Below are 14,706 nucleotides of genomic sequence, written 5' to 3'. Positions count from 1 at the left end.
ATATTCACATTTGTGGCTGTAGCTCTGTTCACATATCCTCTAATAGACTTAGGGGAACTGGCTGGATTTGCCATCTGAAATAATAAAGTTGTCATCTGTCAGAGAGGTGAGGGGGAGGGCCTGGAGAAGTGAATGGGGGAGATTAAAGCCTGGATCTGCCTCCACTTTCTTCCTGCTTCTCTACCTCTCTTTTACACATTCTGCTGTGACTAAAGCTGCAGGTGAAATTGAGAAGCTCCAATCAGTTCAGCTCGTGACCAGCATCACAACACAAATTCCTGCATCTAGAGACACGTCTCGGGTGTCTTCCAAGTAGGAGTTGTGATTTCACATCTTTGTAGCAAGCTTCATGTTTGTTCTTGGTGCAGAGCCTCCGGACTGTAATCCAGAACACACGCTTGACAAGAGACTTAACAGCCAGAAAAGTGCCAAATTTAGAGGTCTGAGTAAGATTAACTGCCGTTTGTAACCACACCCTCCCCATCTCCTTGTCGTCTTATTCATTCCTCATTTTCCTACACTGTTTGTGGCGTGCATTGGGTACATAGTGTTTGTAATATTCTCAGACAGTGCTGGATGACGCATTTGGATTTGGCACTAATGCGTCAAACCACCCAAGTATAAATAACCAGTCACATATTTAGTTTTTATTGCTTCTGGCTATGCAAGGGCACATACAGATAGCTTCCTTTCTGTCATATCTATTGTGGATACTTTGAATACTTTAAAATTACTTTAAAATTGTTAAATTTAATGCAAGAATTAACATCAGAACAAAGCATTTTATAGAATTATGGTAAACAAAACCAAAAGCTACCCTCAAATCTTCATTTATATATGTGCTGGTGTATTTATTACTAGGACGACTAATTGCTTGTACTGTAGATGGTAGACATAAAGAGAAATGGATTAGAGACAATCTTGAAGGAAGAATATGTGAATATTGTTGTGGAGGTGAAGCGTGTCAGACAAGATCATGAGTTTGAAAGGGTAATGTTGAATGTTGCCAGTTCATTGGCACCACAGATTAGATGTCAGTCAGAAGAGAGAAAGGAATTCTAGAGTAAGTTGGATGAAGTGGGAGCGAGTGGCGATTGGAGCAGACTTTAATGGACATAAAGGTTCAGGAAGGAGTTGAAACTGACTCTGGATGGTAGGGAAGACTTACCAGATAGAAAAAGTTGGAAATGTGTTAACAAGTGAAGAGAGGTTATTGAAAAATGGAAGGAATGCTTTGAGGAGCTGATGCATGACTAAAATGACAGTGAAGAGGGTGGCTTTTCAACAACAAGGGTGATGTGGAGAACTGTGGTAACTACAGAGTAAAAGGAGTTGCATTATGTCTTTGTGGCTCTCGAGATATGATAGGGTACCAAGACAGGAACTGTCGTACTGGACGAGGAAGTCGGGAGTAGCAGAGATGTATGTGAGGCTAATGCAGGACATGTATGAGGACAGTGGGACAGTGATTAGGAGTGACAGATGGGTTCAAAGTGGGATTTGATTATATCATGTTCCAAGTCCCTTCTTGATTGTTGGGGTGATGGACAGGTCAACCACTGTGATCAGGCAGGAGTCTCTGTGGACTATGGTAATTACAGATGACACTGTGGTCTGTAGTGAGATTAGGGAGCAGGTGGAAGGTGTTGGTGTGACCAAATAGAATGCTAGGGATGGAGTGAGATGATTCACTGTGGTGACCCCTAAAGGGAGCAGTTGAAAGAAGATAATGATGACAATAGATTTATTTTAGATAAAAGTGATGTTCACCCATTTTTTTCAGTTTCTAATCAGTTTGTGTGAAAGCATTTTGTAAAACAGCCAGATGTTTTTGGATTTTACATTACATTTTTATGAAAACGGTTTGATGCTGAATTCAGTTATTTTAGGTGGGGAAGTGGCATTTATACAGTGGGGCAAAAAAGTATTTAGTCAGCCACCGATTGTGCAAGTTCCCCCACTTAAAATGATGACAGAGGTCAGTAATTTGCACCAGAGGTACACTTCAACTGTGAGAGACAGAATGTGAAAAAAAAATCCATGAATTCACATGGTAGGATTTGTAAAGAATTTATTCGTAAATCAGGGTGGAAAATAAGTATTTGGTCAATAACAAAAATACAACTCAATACTTTGTAACATAACCTTTGTTGGCAATAACAGAGGTCAAACGTTTACTATAGGTCTTTACCAGGTTTGCACACACAGTAGCTGGTATTTTGGCCCATTCCTCCATGCAGATCTTCTCAAGAGCAGTGATGTTTTGGGGCTGTCGCCGAAGCAACACGGACTTTCAACTCCTGCCACAGATTTTCTATGGGGTTGAGGTCTGGAGACTGGCTAGGCCACTCCAGGACTTTCAAATGCTTCTTACGGAGCCACTCCTTTGTTGCCCGGGCGGTGTGTTTTGGATCATTGTCATGTTGGAAGACCCAGCCTCGTTTCATCTTCAAAGTTCTCACTGATGGAAGGAGGGTTTTGGCTCAAAATCTCACGATACTTGGCCCCATTCATTCTGTCCTTAACACGGATCAGTCGTCCTGTCCCCTTGGCAGAAAAACAGCCCCATAGCATGATGTTTCCACCCCCATGCTTCACAGTAGGTATGGTGTTCTTGGGATGCAACTCAGTATTCTTCTTCCTCCAAACACGACGAGTTGAGTTTATACCAAAAAGTTCTACTTTGGTTTCATCTGACCACATGACATTCTCCCAATCCTCTGCTGTATCATCCATGTGCTCTCTGGCAAACTTCAGACGGGCCTGGACATGCACTGGCTTGAGCAGCGGAACACGTCTGGCACTGCGGGATTTGATTCCCTGCCGTTGTAGTGTGTTACTGATGGTGACCTTTGTTACTTTGGTCCCAGCTCTCTGCAGGTCATTCACCAGGTCCCCCCGTGTGGTTCTGGGATCTTTGCTCACCGTTCTCATGATCATTTTGACCCCACGGGATGAGATCTTGCGTGGAGCCCCAGATCGAGGGAGATTATCAGTGGTCTTGTATGTCTTCCATTTTCTGATGATTGCTCCCACAGTTGATTTTTTCACACCAAGCTGCTTGCCTATTGTAGATTCACTCTTCCCAGTCTGGTGCAGGTCTACAATTCTTTTCCTGGTGTCCTTCGAAAGCTCTTTGGTCTTGGCCATGGCGGAGTTTGGAGTCTGACTGGTTGAGGCTGTGGACAGGTGTCTTTTATACAGATGATGAGGTCAAACAGGTGCCATTCATACAGGTAACGAGTGGGGGACAGAAAAGCTTCTTACAGAAGATGTTACAGGTCTGTGAGAGCCAGGGATTTTCCTTGTTTGAGGTGACCAAATACTTATTTTCCACCCTGATTTACGAATAAATTCTTTACAAATCCTACCATGTGAATTCATGGATTTTTTTTTCACATTCTGTCTCTCACAGTTGAAGTGTACCTCTGGTGCAAACTACTGACCTCTGTCATCATTTTAAGTGGGGGAACTTGCACAATCGGTGGCTGACTAAATACTTTTTTGCCCCACTGTATATTGTTCATATATAAGCAATTCCTGCATCTGACAACTATAATAAAGCCATGTTCTTCCTGCCCCCACGTGAGTTCTCTCCAGGGACTCTGGCTTTCTCTGACAGTTACTTTTTCACATGGGTCCAGGTAGCTTTTATCCTCCTAATGAATAAATAAATCCTAAATCATCATTTAAAAACTGCATTTTGTCATTACACGTTTTTTGTTTGTCTAATGTTAAAAATTAAAGTGTGACAAACATGCAAATGAATAAGAAATCAAGGTGGGGGAAATGCTTTTTCACAGCACTGTAGGCTTTCTTTAAATCACTCATTTGTCTCTTTCCTCCACATCTAGGAAGGTCTTCATCCTTCCAGGTCTCCCACATGGTTCCCGCCATGGCCAAACCCTCCAGCACTCGTCACTTAGCCAGGTAATGCTGATAGCTCCCATCTCTAATCATCAGACACACATATACAGAAATGGGCATGTATGCAAACCATCCTGTTTACTCGAAATCTTATCCAGCTAGGGCTTTTGCATTTGAGCCTCTGCACTCTCTCTCTCTGCACTAATATTATTTGCTTTTCATGACTGTCAACTAAGAAATGAAGCCTAATCTTGTAATATTAACATTGTATATTAAAATTGGTATATAAGTACCTTTACCCAGAAATGCTCGCAGGTTGTTAGCTGCGAGTTTAATCCTAACCTAGTTTGTTATTTAGTTACTACCAGCTGGTTATTACTTACTGTGGTTTGTGTGTGTTTCATAAATTCAGCCGTGCAGTCCAGCGGAGTCTTGCCATCATTCGCCACGCTCGTCAGAAGCAGCGGCAAAAGCAGTACTGCATGTACTACAACCGCTTTGGCAAATGTAACCGTGGAACCAGTTGCCCCTTCATACACGACCCAGACAAAGTGGCGGTCTGCACCAGGTGACTCAAACACACACTGACATCCAGGCTATAGAAATTAAATGCAAGGTAGAGTTGTGAATTACTCGCTCTGACCTTACAAATATCGTGGAGACTCGAGCACAGTATGGCAGGATGACCACACAGTCACTGCAAGAGAACAACATGACTCAACAGCAACTTGATTTTTGTGCATCATTTGTTGAGTGTTTTTTGGTTGAATTTGGATGTTTAGAGGCTTTGACGAAGCAGGTTCAGCTTTAAGTTTGTAGAGCTTATTGCTTTGTATACTGTGGATCGTGTGTCTTTTTTTTTTTTTAAATGAATGAATCCCTGCTGTAATTGGCATCTATTTTTCAGCTTTTAGCTGTGTCCATAGTGAGTATCTTTCCCTCTGCACCATCTTCTGAGCATTTCACTGGACAAGTTTACTAAATATACTCCGTAGAGAAACAGCATATGCTCGTATGTGCATCTTTTACATGGACACTGCAGTAGAAATAAGAGACTGTTTCCTTTATTATTACTGGTTAACTTGACTGTCAGCTGTGAGACAAGAGCAACCAGTGATCTCATGGTAGAAATAAATTAGTTCTGATCAAAACTGTAGTCAACAATAAAAACAAGCCTGTTCACCAATTCACCAATAATTTCAAACAACATTGTTTTTGCATTATCTGCAGGTTTCTGAGAGGGACATGCAAGCAGGCAGATGGCACCTGTCCGTTCTCCCACAAGGTGGCAAAGGAGAAGGTAACGCATGCACACAGACACATGCACACACCAACACACACACACACTCTCACTCATACTGGACAACATAATTTATAGCATTTCACTGCAAAGGGTTGGGTATAGTGTGAAACTATACGATGACACATTTTTGGTTACAGTCATCATGGATCGTATTTACACTCTTGGCATGCCTCCTGTTTCCATGGCACTGACAGGAGTGAGGAAAACCTGATTGTGGGGCAGAGTAGGGGTGGGGGGTCATGACTAAACAAGCTGCTTAAATGTTAGATGTACAACCTGTTCAACTGTTCCATCTGCAAACCAGCTCCTATCTTGGAAATCTGTGAGGGGCTGTCATGGTTTTAGTTGGATTATTGGTTTTCTCTAATGTGAGAGTGAATTGCAGTTTGTAACAGCAACATGGAACCTGAACGCCTCCTCATATGTCCAGGTTATTGGAGGAGAAAAACGGAACTACCCTGCAGGGGGGTCATGTGAGTGGTTTGATGGGTATTAGCTAGACTGATTAAAGTGATAAATGCGTTTGAAATAATTTTTTTCCACAGGTTGAGTTTGGCCAAATCTGGTGCTCTTTTTTTTTTTTATGTCTGATCTGGATCTTTTAGGAGGAAAAACAGCAATTTTATCTACTAACTACTGTGAACAGATAAAGGTTTTGCATCATATCTTCAGTACATCTAAAAATGGGGGAAAAAAATATTAGGAGACATTATCTTGATTTTCTCTTGAAAATATTACACACCAATCTGGATCCACAAACACAATTCATCTGTCGTTTGGAGGATATTGTCACCATGGCCAAGATGTGCAGTATATGAATGTTCTTGTAGCCAGTTTAAAAGAAAAATAGATACATTTTATTTGTTCACCAACACCAAACAGGGAAAGTGTTGAAACTAAAAAGGGGAAAGCTTTTTTTCCTCTCTCTTTGAGACAAGTAGCCCTCCAACAGGTGCTCTGCTGCCTCACCCTTCACACACACAAAGCTCTGCGCACGTGTGTGTTGTCACACCGCTGCCTGTAAGTGCTGAGAGCCCAGCTGTCTATTTGTAATGCCAGCTTCCCCCACACCCAGACCCCCACCCCAAGCCTTTGGCCCCTCCCTTCATGGGATACACCCGCTCTGATTTCATGCAGTTTCCTTAAGCAGGACTGTATGTGGACAGAAAGGGGGTGCAGGCTTATGCAGCTCCTCCCACCCCTCCACCCCTCCGAACTTGATCCAGGCACTAGTGTAGAATCCCAATTCCTGCACCCCACCGTCCAGTCTCCCCATTACCACAAATACTTCGAAACCAAATACCCCTGAACCAACTCCACCTGGCATGGCCCCCCAACAACCATCTCGCTCACCACTTGCTCTCCACCCTTGGCTCAGTCTGAGCACACATCCAGTTCACATAAACAAATAATGAGAGCTGGACGAGCTTCAGCCTGGATAAATATTTCTGTAGCAGTTAATTAGGTAGAACTGATCCTATCTCAACGAGGTGGAGTTCCTCTCACAATCCGCCTCCTCTCTCATCTTTCTTCACCGAATCCCCCTCAGAGGTATATTTAGACCGGTCACCACCAGGCTCACCCCTGCACCCAAATCAGTCGATCTCTCTGCACACATGCTGTCAAGACACACATTCACTCTTGCTCCGCTGCTGTCAACTGCAATTAAGGTCATTTAGCTGCTCGGTGTGACAGATCACTTGGCACACGGGACACGTCTAGTGGTGGTTTTAAGAACTGCATGTCTGTTTATAAAGTTGTATAATCTCATGTCACCTCATCAATCTTCCTCTCTGTGATGATGGTTTTACATAAAACACTGCTGTGAAATTATGTATTGTCATTGGGTTCTCTAATTCATAAACCATCCCCCACACTTTACTTTCTGCTTGTATGTACTAAGCACTGTGAACATTTGTCAGGTTCACATGGTATACACGCACATGTCTGTCTCTTCCCAGATGCCGGTGTGTTCCTACTTCCTGAAGGGCATCTGTAACAACAGTGACTGTCCCTACAGTCATGTCTACGTGTCCCGCAAAGCTGAAGTGTGCCAAGACTTTGTAAAAGGTTACTGTCCTGAGGGAGAGAAGGTAAAAACTCAAACAAATGCACAAAAACATTTTTAATTTGTTAAAGGGCATTAGATTTTACAGACTCTATGCCACCGTTTGTTTATGATCGCAGCAGGTTCTATCATGATGGTGCGTTGGTAATCTATAGATCTTAAACAGAGCTTTTTAAACCCATGTCCACATGGTGTAGGTATCTGCTGCACACTGCACATGGAGCAGCATCACAAATGTGTGAAACAACATCATTTGCACTTGAGCTGTTCATTAGTCCCTGCAGTCTAAATGACAGAAGTCAAAATAGACAAAAAGCTTCTTTCGGAGTGAAAATGAGTGTTTAAAAACTCCTCACTCCAGCCACCATGTATGCTTTTGGGATCTCTCATGTTTTTTGTTAATGTGTCACTCTCTTCATGGTGAACTTGGCTGTTTCTCTTTTCTGTTTAAGCCAATTTTTGAATTAAGTAATCAGAAATGAGTCTGGATTTGGCGTTACTGCCATCATTCTGCTTTTTTCATTCAGACTACACTGATAGAATTTGCTCAGTGGGTAAGCATGGATTCATGCTGAGTTAACTTCTCAAATTTAGATGTGAAGGTGACGTCTGTTTTAAAGCCATGACTGCCTGACCAGATTTAGCTAGGAAAACAACATCCATGAATGTCCGGTGCTTGGGGGTTATTGCCTGTCACTTTTGTACTTTCTCTCTCTTCATTGGTTGAGCTGGATGTTGTAGGGACACCTTTTGGCCGGTTATCAGTGCAGGTGAGATTAGAGACACGTGCAATGATTAGTTGAAACTCACAGGTTTAACGTGGATCACAGGGTAAGTCTAAATGAAATGATGGAAACAATAGATGACAAGTATATGATCTTGGTTTTATTTGAACTTGATGTTATTTGGCTCTAAATTTGGTTTCAGTCCTGCACTGACGCTGTTATCTGATTTCAGAGTTCTTTCTTTAAGCTGTGCTCCTCAATTTGAGCATACGGATTGTATAACATGTATAAAGTTTCCCTGAACTTAAGGCTTAGGTAAACAAGTGGTTCCACCCCCCCCCCACCCACCCAAACACACACACAGAAACGCACATGTACACACTGACACACAGGCAGGAACAGCTGCAGGGGGTGGTGGTCCATAATGGCATAACTGTAGTGTCTGAGTGACACATTGAGGGTCTGATGGGTAAGAAAACCACTTCCACAGAACTCACGATCCTTAAGTCACCACACGCACTCGCAGCCCTCGTGTCAACCTCAAACACACCCTCCACTCCTGCCCCCACCCCACCACCTCCCACCCCACCCTTGTGTTTTTGCATCCATCTCCGGCTCCCTTCTCTTCGTTGTGCTTATTTTTGAGTGTGAAACAGATGCTTTTTCACACTGTCAGACCTCATTTAAATATTGCATGGGGAAATGAGGATATAGAAAACAAAAGGGATATTAATATTTATTCTATTAGCTGAAGTGCTTAGGTCTGTGATTTTCCCCAGTGTGTGTTTGTGCCTGAGTGCGTGTGTGTGTGTTTATAGAGCGGTGCACTGCGATGCTCTGGCGGCTCTATGATGGATAGCAGGCAGTAATTATAGATGGGAAAACTGCTGAGGATGGCACTATGGGCCAGGCAGGCAGACACTTCAGCATCTCAGGGGTTAAGTCTGCTCCTGTCCTCCATCCTCCATCCTCCTCCCCCTTCCTCATCCTTCTCCTCGTAGACCCACTACCATCCTGTATCATCCCAGTGTTGTCTTATGTGCACTCCCCTTGCAGCTCTTTCTCTGCTTTCCTAAATTTCTCCACTGCATCTTACTCCCCGAATTTAATTTTTAGTTGGCTGTAGCTCCTTCATGAGGTCTATCTTCTTCCAGGTTTCTTAACACATGAAACTCACAGTCACCTGTGATTGTTGGCCGTGGCCAGTCATCCATAGTTTTTGGAAGATTGGCCAAATAGTTGGCTTTCATAGGCTCTTCTCTGCTTCAGGTGGTTGAAACAGCATCTGAGCCAGTGTGCAGCAGAGAGCTGTCTGAGCTGCTGTTTGGCCTCATGATAACGAAAGTGAATTGAGCCTTTTTATATGCACCTTCTTCCCACCAGCGGGGGAAAAACTGTATATATGCTATTGGTTTGCTCTCAGCTTCAGTCTTTCCTTGTCTGTTCAAGTGAAAATAAAAATAAATATAGGAAAAAAATGAGGAAAACAGAGAAAAAGTAGATATAAAATGTAGAACATGATGACAAAGTTAAGGGAACAAGCCCATAAAGATGAACAAACATAACTGATTTGACTTTGGTTACCAGTCAGGATCATGTTCTGTCTGTCCTCTCTGAATTCATTGTTCAGAGTGAGATTGTTGATACAGAGTTCCTCTGTTCAATGATAAAACATCTTGAAGTTTGCTGTGTGTCACCACACCTGGGTATGGGCCAGGACAGAGCCCAGTGAAAATCTCTAACATTATTTGGCAACTGCAAAACAGACTTTGCTCAAAAACTGCTCGAGGTTCAGTTTTCTTTTGTTGTTTGCTGCAAGACTTCATGTGGTTTGTTACTAATCTGCTACATAGAACCTGACTGAGTCCATCTTATAGAGGTAAGCATATCCAGGGTCAACACTTCGGTTTGAGCTCCTTGATGCACGGCCTGAGAGAAAGCTGGTTTAGTGTATGTATTTGGGCCCTATGCAGCTGCTTTAGAGAGCACAGCCTCTCTCACTGTGCGTTGTCTGTCTTGGGCTTCTAGTGGCGATGTTGTGTTGGTCTTTGAAGTTGGGCCACGCTCTAAGCTTTAACAACCCACTTTTTCTTGTACTGTGATATCCTGAATTTTTCTTTAACATTTGTTTTTCGTTAGTAAAAACTCAAAGGTTTGTCTTGATGCAGTTGTGCTGTTTATATAGTTTATACAGAGATAAGTTCTGGTCTTGGAGGACTCGCTTGAATTTCACATCCTTGCCAAATCCTGACACCAGGTGAGCAGATATTCCTAAAGATGTCAGAGCAGCTTTTATTTCCTCCTATCTAAATTATCATTTTGTAAATTAGTGAGCATCAAGAATGTTTGCTGTACATGAACGATAAACTAATCATAGGCAAAAAGAAATTAGAATTGTGCCCAACAAGTGAAGCCAGGTTCCCGTCTTATTCCTAAAATTCGATGCAACAGGAGAGCTTTGCTCGTTCTTTGGCCTAAGCCTTCTGCATCGGCACTCTCACTGCATTATTGAAATAAATTAGGAGGATAGTAATGTCGATCTGATCACAGCCTGAAGTGTAGCGACATGGTAAATTCCTCCTTTTTCTCCCTTTTTCAGTTTGTAATCTTAGTAATATGTCAACCTGTGCTCAATTATTGTTCTCTTCCATTCACTGTAAGTTGCTCTCAACGATTGTTGGCTTAATGCCCAAGTTGTAAATGCATATGATATCCTCTTTTTTCATTTTACTGTCTTTTCCATCTCCCACCCTCCCTCCCTTCTTCTCTTTCTTGCTTCTTTTGCGCCTTCTTTCAGTCTCTTGGTAAATGTGCTGACTCTTCCTGGTTTTGGCCCAGCAGAGAGCTCTCTAATAGGCCCCAGAGACATCCCAGCATTCCTTAAATCAAGTGGAAAATTGTTAACTTGGTGTGGGATAAAGATGTCCACTTTAGCTCTTTTCTCCCATTTCGTCTCTTACTCTCTCTCTCTCTTTCTCGCTCTTTCTGTCTTTTTATGAAAATGAGGATGTATGGAGCTTCAGGAAAGACGAGTGAGCTTTTACAGTCCATTTCTCTGACACTTTGTTTCAATACAACTACCTCCCCGTTTTAACTCTTCAGTTTTAACACAGCCTAGTCCTGAGGACTCTGTCCTCTTTCTTAATTTATAGATACGTGGCAGTTTTAAGAACTTTGATAATAGGGTTGCGAGCACATGCTGATGTTGATGTATGTGACAGAGACATGATCCTTTTATCACATACATTGTGTATTTAGATGTGCAGAGTTTCCCATCTCTGCATAGCTGATAACTGATCCTAGCTTTCTTTCAAATTGTTTTATATAAGCAATATGAAAGAAAGTTAGAAGGCAGTGTAAAATGTAAATCACAACACAATGCTATAATCCAAAAATTATTAAAGTCCTGTTTTTAATTTTAACTGATGAAAAAACAATACATAAATTTGATAAAAAAATTGAATTATTTTTGAAAAATATAATATATTTTAAATATGAGACTAGCAACACATTAAAAAAAAAACATGTGAGCAAAGGGAAAACAAAAGAAAACCAGTTATCCCTTTGCACAACTGGTTATTGTATAATTATTATCTGTCCATCCATCTATTTTCTCCCTCTTATTCACTGCAGTCGCAGTGGTGCTGGAGCCATCCCAGCTGTCACAGGGCAAGAAGCAGGGTACATCCTTGAGAGGTCACTAGTCTGTGGCAGGCCTAGAGACAGACAAGCATTCACACTCACACCTACAGCCAATTTAGAATCACCATTCAACCTAACATGCATGTCTTCAGACTATCGGGGGAAACCGGAGTACTTGGAGAGAATCCACGCTGGCACAGGGAGACCCTTGTCCTGCCCAGGACCCTTTGATTGTAAGGCAACAGTGCTAACCGCTGTGCCACCCTGTGTAATTATTAAAAGGAAAATATCAAATGTAATTCAGATTAGTGGGTAACAGTTCAAAGCTTTGAGCTGTCACCCACTGAAAACATTTAGTAACTTGCCAAATTAAAAACATCATGAAGCAACCTCTGAAATGTTGAGACACTGTAGTCTTTAAAAGAGGAGATGCAGCGCAGTAGTAAATATGTCCATGTTTCAACTTTTTTTTCAAACCTCTTTTTGGCATCTAAAACAAATGGAGTGCATTGATTTTTTTAAAAAAAAAATACAATTTATAGTTTTGACATTAGATTTGTTCTTTCTGTAAATGCAAATCATTTCATTTTGTTTTTATTTACGTTTTAAATAGTGTTAGAACAGCACTGAGCACTTTATCTGCTACCAAACTTTCTGAAAAATATGGAAACTCTTATTATAGCTAAAATATTTGCTCAAATTTGATGTCACAAGAGTCATCCAATATCAATGTTGAACTGAAAACATGACGTTTATATGTGTTAGGTAACTTCTGTCTCTTATAAACCAACTGTTTGCCAAATAGTGACAATTATATTTGTTTTGGGACTAATAAAGTATTTTAAAAATACAAATAGTATGCTTAAAAAGTGCATAACAATGTGCTTTTTGCAGCTACCATCTGCTTTAAGTTTTTATAAAGCAGAGACTTGTTAAATTTGGAGAGCATTAAAGCAAGTCTGTGATTAGTCAGGCAGTTTACCTGCTCGGTGCAGGTGCTCAGAATAATGCACAGCATCGCTGCAAACAAAGCTGTTGAAGTGTAAGAGAAGTTTGTGGTTTTGCAAGGCTTGTGAAGACTTGCCAGTGTTTCCGTCCATTTTGGTAATTTACGTCAAGGGAAAATGCAAAACAAAATCTGTCAAAGTCTGAAAATCTAGTGATTTGTATTTTATAGTAGTATAACTTGAATCTCTTTATGATTGCAGAATTGTTTCAGTACCCGTAAAAATGAGCTGAATCTATTAAAACGATGCCTTGTGGTACATCATAACAGGATTAGGTTTCATGGTGGCGTCATGCACCAAATGGGAATCGTCATTATGGGCCCCAGTAGAGGACCTGATTTGTTTAGAGAAATGTGACAAAACCGCAGCCCTATAAGATGATCCAGGGAAACATTTGACAGCAAGCTGATCCTGGGCCGTCCTGGCACCAAGGGGTGCAGGAACATCAGTGTGAGGATGGTGAGAGGAGCTCTGATGGCAGCAAGTCAGGGCCACTGGGCTCCAGAGAGAGTTGACCAAGAGTCCACAGTGTTCTTGGAAAATCGATCCCAAGATCCCTCACCCCTCAGCCCTACACACACACACAGACACACCAAACCTTGGTACACGCTATTTCTGGTGTGCTTCCCAGTCCTGCACTCGTCACCCCTCCACAGATGCGCACATACACACACGCGCGCGCTCCCTGCAGCCTGTACCCCCAGAGTGAATATAATTAGCTTTTCTGACAGGTGGGAGGGATCGGATCTCGTGGAGAATGAAGCTACCAATTTACACCCGTATTACACTGTCATACACACTCACTTGCAAACATGCATCGCTCTCTCTTGCACACTACTCCCCAGAATGACTCTGACCCACTTTCTCAGCTTGCACGTAAAAAGAGACGGGTGGCACAGACATAGTCTCTTTAAAAGAAGTAACTTACAAAGGAGGGTCATATAAAGCACCTAATCAGGAGGTGGGCCTCACTTTTACCACTTAAAATCCTGTCATAGGCCTGTTCAGTATATGTGAAATCAGCTGACTACTCAGAAATGGATTTCTGTCTTTTACGGTTTCCTCTCAGATATTAAGATTGAGTCATTAAAATGACTAAAAGGCTGTACAGGTCTTCATGAAGCAGTCTTTAATTACATCTCAAATAAAGTGTCATCTCTTACTGTGTTTTTATACTGGTGCTGATAGTAACTTCAATACCACTACAAATACAGAACAGTGTTGTTTAATATTCCAAGCTGCCAAAACCGAGTTTCATAATGTTTTAGATTAGTAAAATTTTGTATCACATCAGGAAGAAAAATAAACTATGGTCAGAAATTCATTACCATCCTCCAATAAGTGAAAGTTTTTGATACTTAAACCAGTCTGCCCCTTTATTTATGCCACCTGCCTGATATTGTGCAAGTCCCTCGCATGCTGCCAGAAAGCAAACTGACTTGTTGGGCATTGACGCCTGAAATCTGTGAGGGGTCCTGTGGTTTCTGGCACCAGTAACATAGGAGCAGATCTTTGGGAGGACTGAGTGGTGTGTGTGGTTCCTGGATTTGAGATGTTTTGGGGTGTAGAGTGTTTCTCTAAGAGACGTGAACCTGAGGAGTTAGAACGTGTGGACCATCCCAGACAAACTCAAAACAAAAACACCCCCTTAAATAAGTGGTTGCATTATGCAGTACTGTAGTGACAAGCATGACAGTAGTCAGCGTAATATGAATATTTAACATGTCTCTTATGTGGACAGACAGACTTAAACAAATAAAGGTACACTAGGTCACATGTTTTATAGATGTTAGACATTAATCCACTCATATTGACCATATTTGTGATCACACAAGTTGTCACTTTCTTCATGTCTGCAGTGGAACTACAAACCTGATTGTGTGTGTGTTTTATTATCACCAGTGTAAGAAGAAACACACTCTAGTGTGTCCAGACTTCTCTAAGACGGGCTCCTGCCCACATGGCTCACGCTGTAAGTTGCAGCACCGCCAACGAGTCAAACGCCGCGCCAGCAACAGTGTGACCCCTCCAGCTAAGAAAGCACGCACCAAGGATCCTCTGAAGAGGTCTAAAATTTAAATTGACCTTTATCAT

The 14,706-nt window shown here is 41.9% G+C and overlaps 1 protein-coding gene across 2 annotated transcripts in view; it reads left to right on the top strand.

Annotated features, from left to right (window-relative positions):
* Positions 1 to 14,706, top strand: part of zc3h3 (zinc finger CCCH-type containing 3) — a 70,516-nt gene that overhangs the window by 48,665 nt on the left and 7,145 nt on the right. For both annotated transcript variants that reach the window (XM_085137576.1, XM_085137575.1), the window contains exons 6-10: positions 3,855 to 3,930; positions 4,280 to 4,435; positions 5,098 to 5,167; positions 7,132 to 7,263; positions 14,515 to 14,678. In XM_085137576.1, the coding sequence (XP_084993702.1) occupies positions 3,855 to 3,930; positions 4,280 to 4,435; positions 5,098 to 5,167; positions 7,132 to 7,263; positions 14,515 to 14,678 (598 nt within the window). The remainder of the gene's footprint in view (positions 1 to 3,854; positions 3,931 to 4,279; positions 4,436 to 5,097; positions 5,168 to 7,131; positions 7,264 to 14,514; positions 14,679 to 14,706) is intronic.

This window comes from Neolamprologus multifasciatus, chromosome 17 (assembly GCF_963576455.1).
Source record: "Neolamprologus multifasciatus chromosome 17, fNeoMul1.2, whole genome shotgun sequence".
Taxonomy (NCBI): Eukaryota; Metazoa; Chordata; class Actinopteri; order Cichliformes; family Cichlidae; genus Neolamprologus; species Neolamprologus multifasciatus.
The sequence above is the reverse complement of the archived record's forward strand: the minus strand, read 5'-3'. Positions and strand labels throughout refer to the sequence as shown.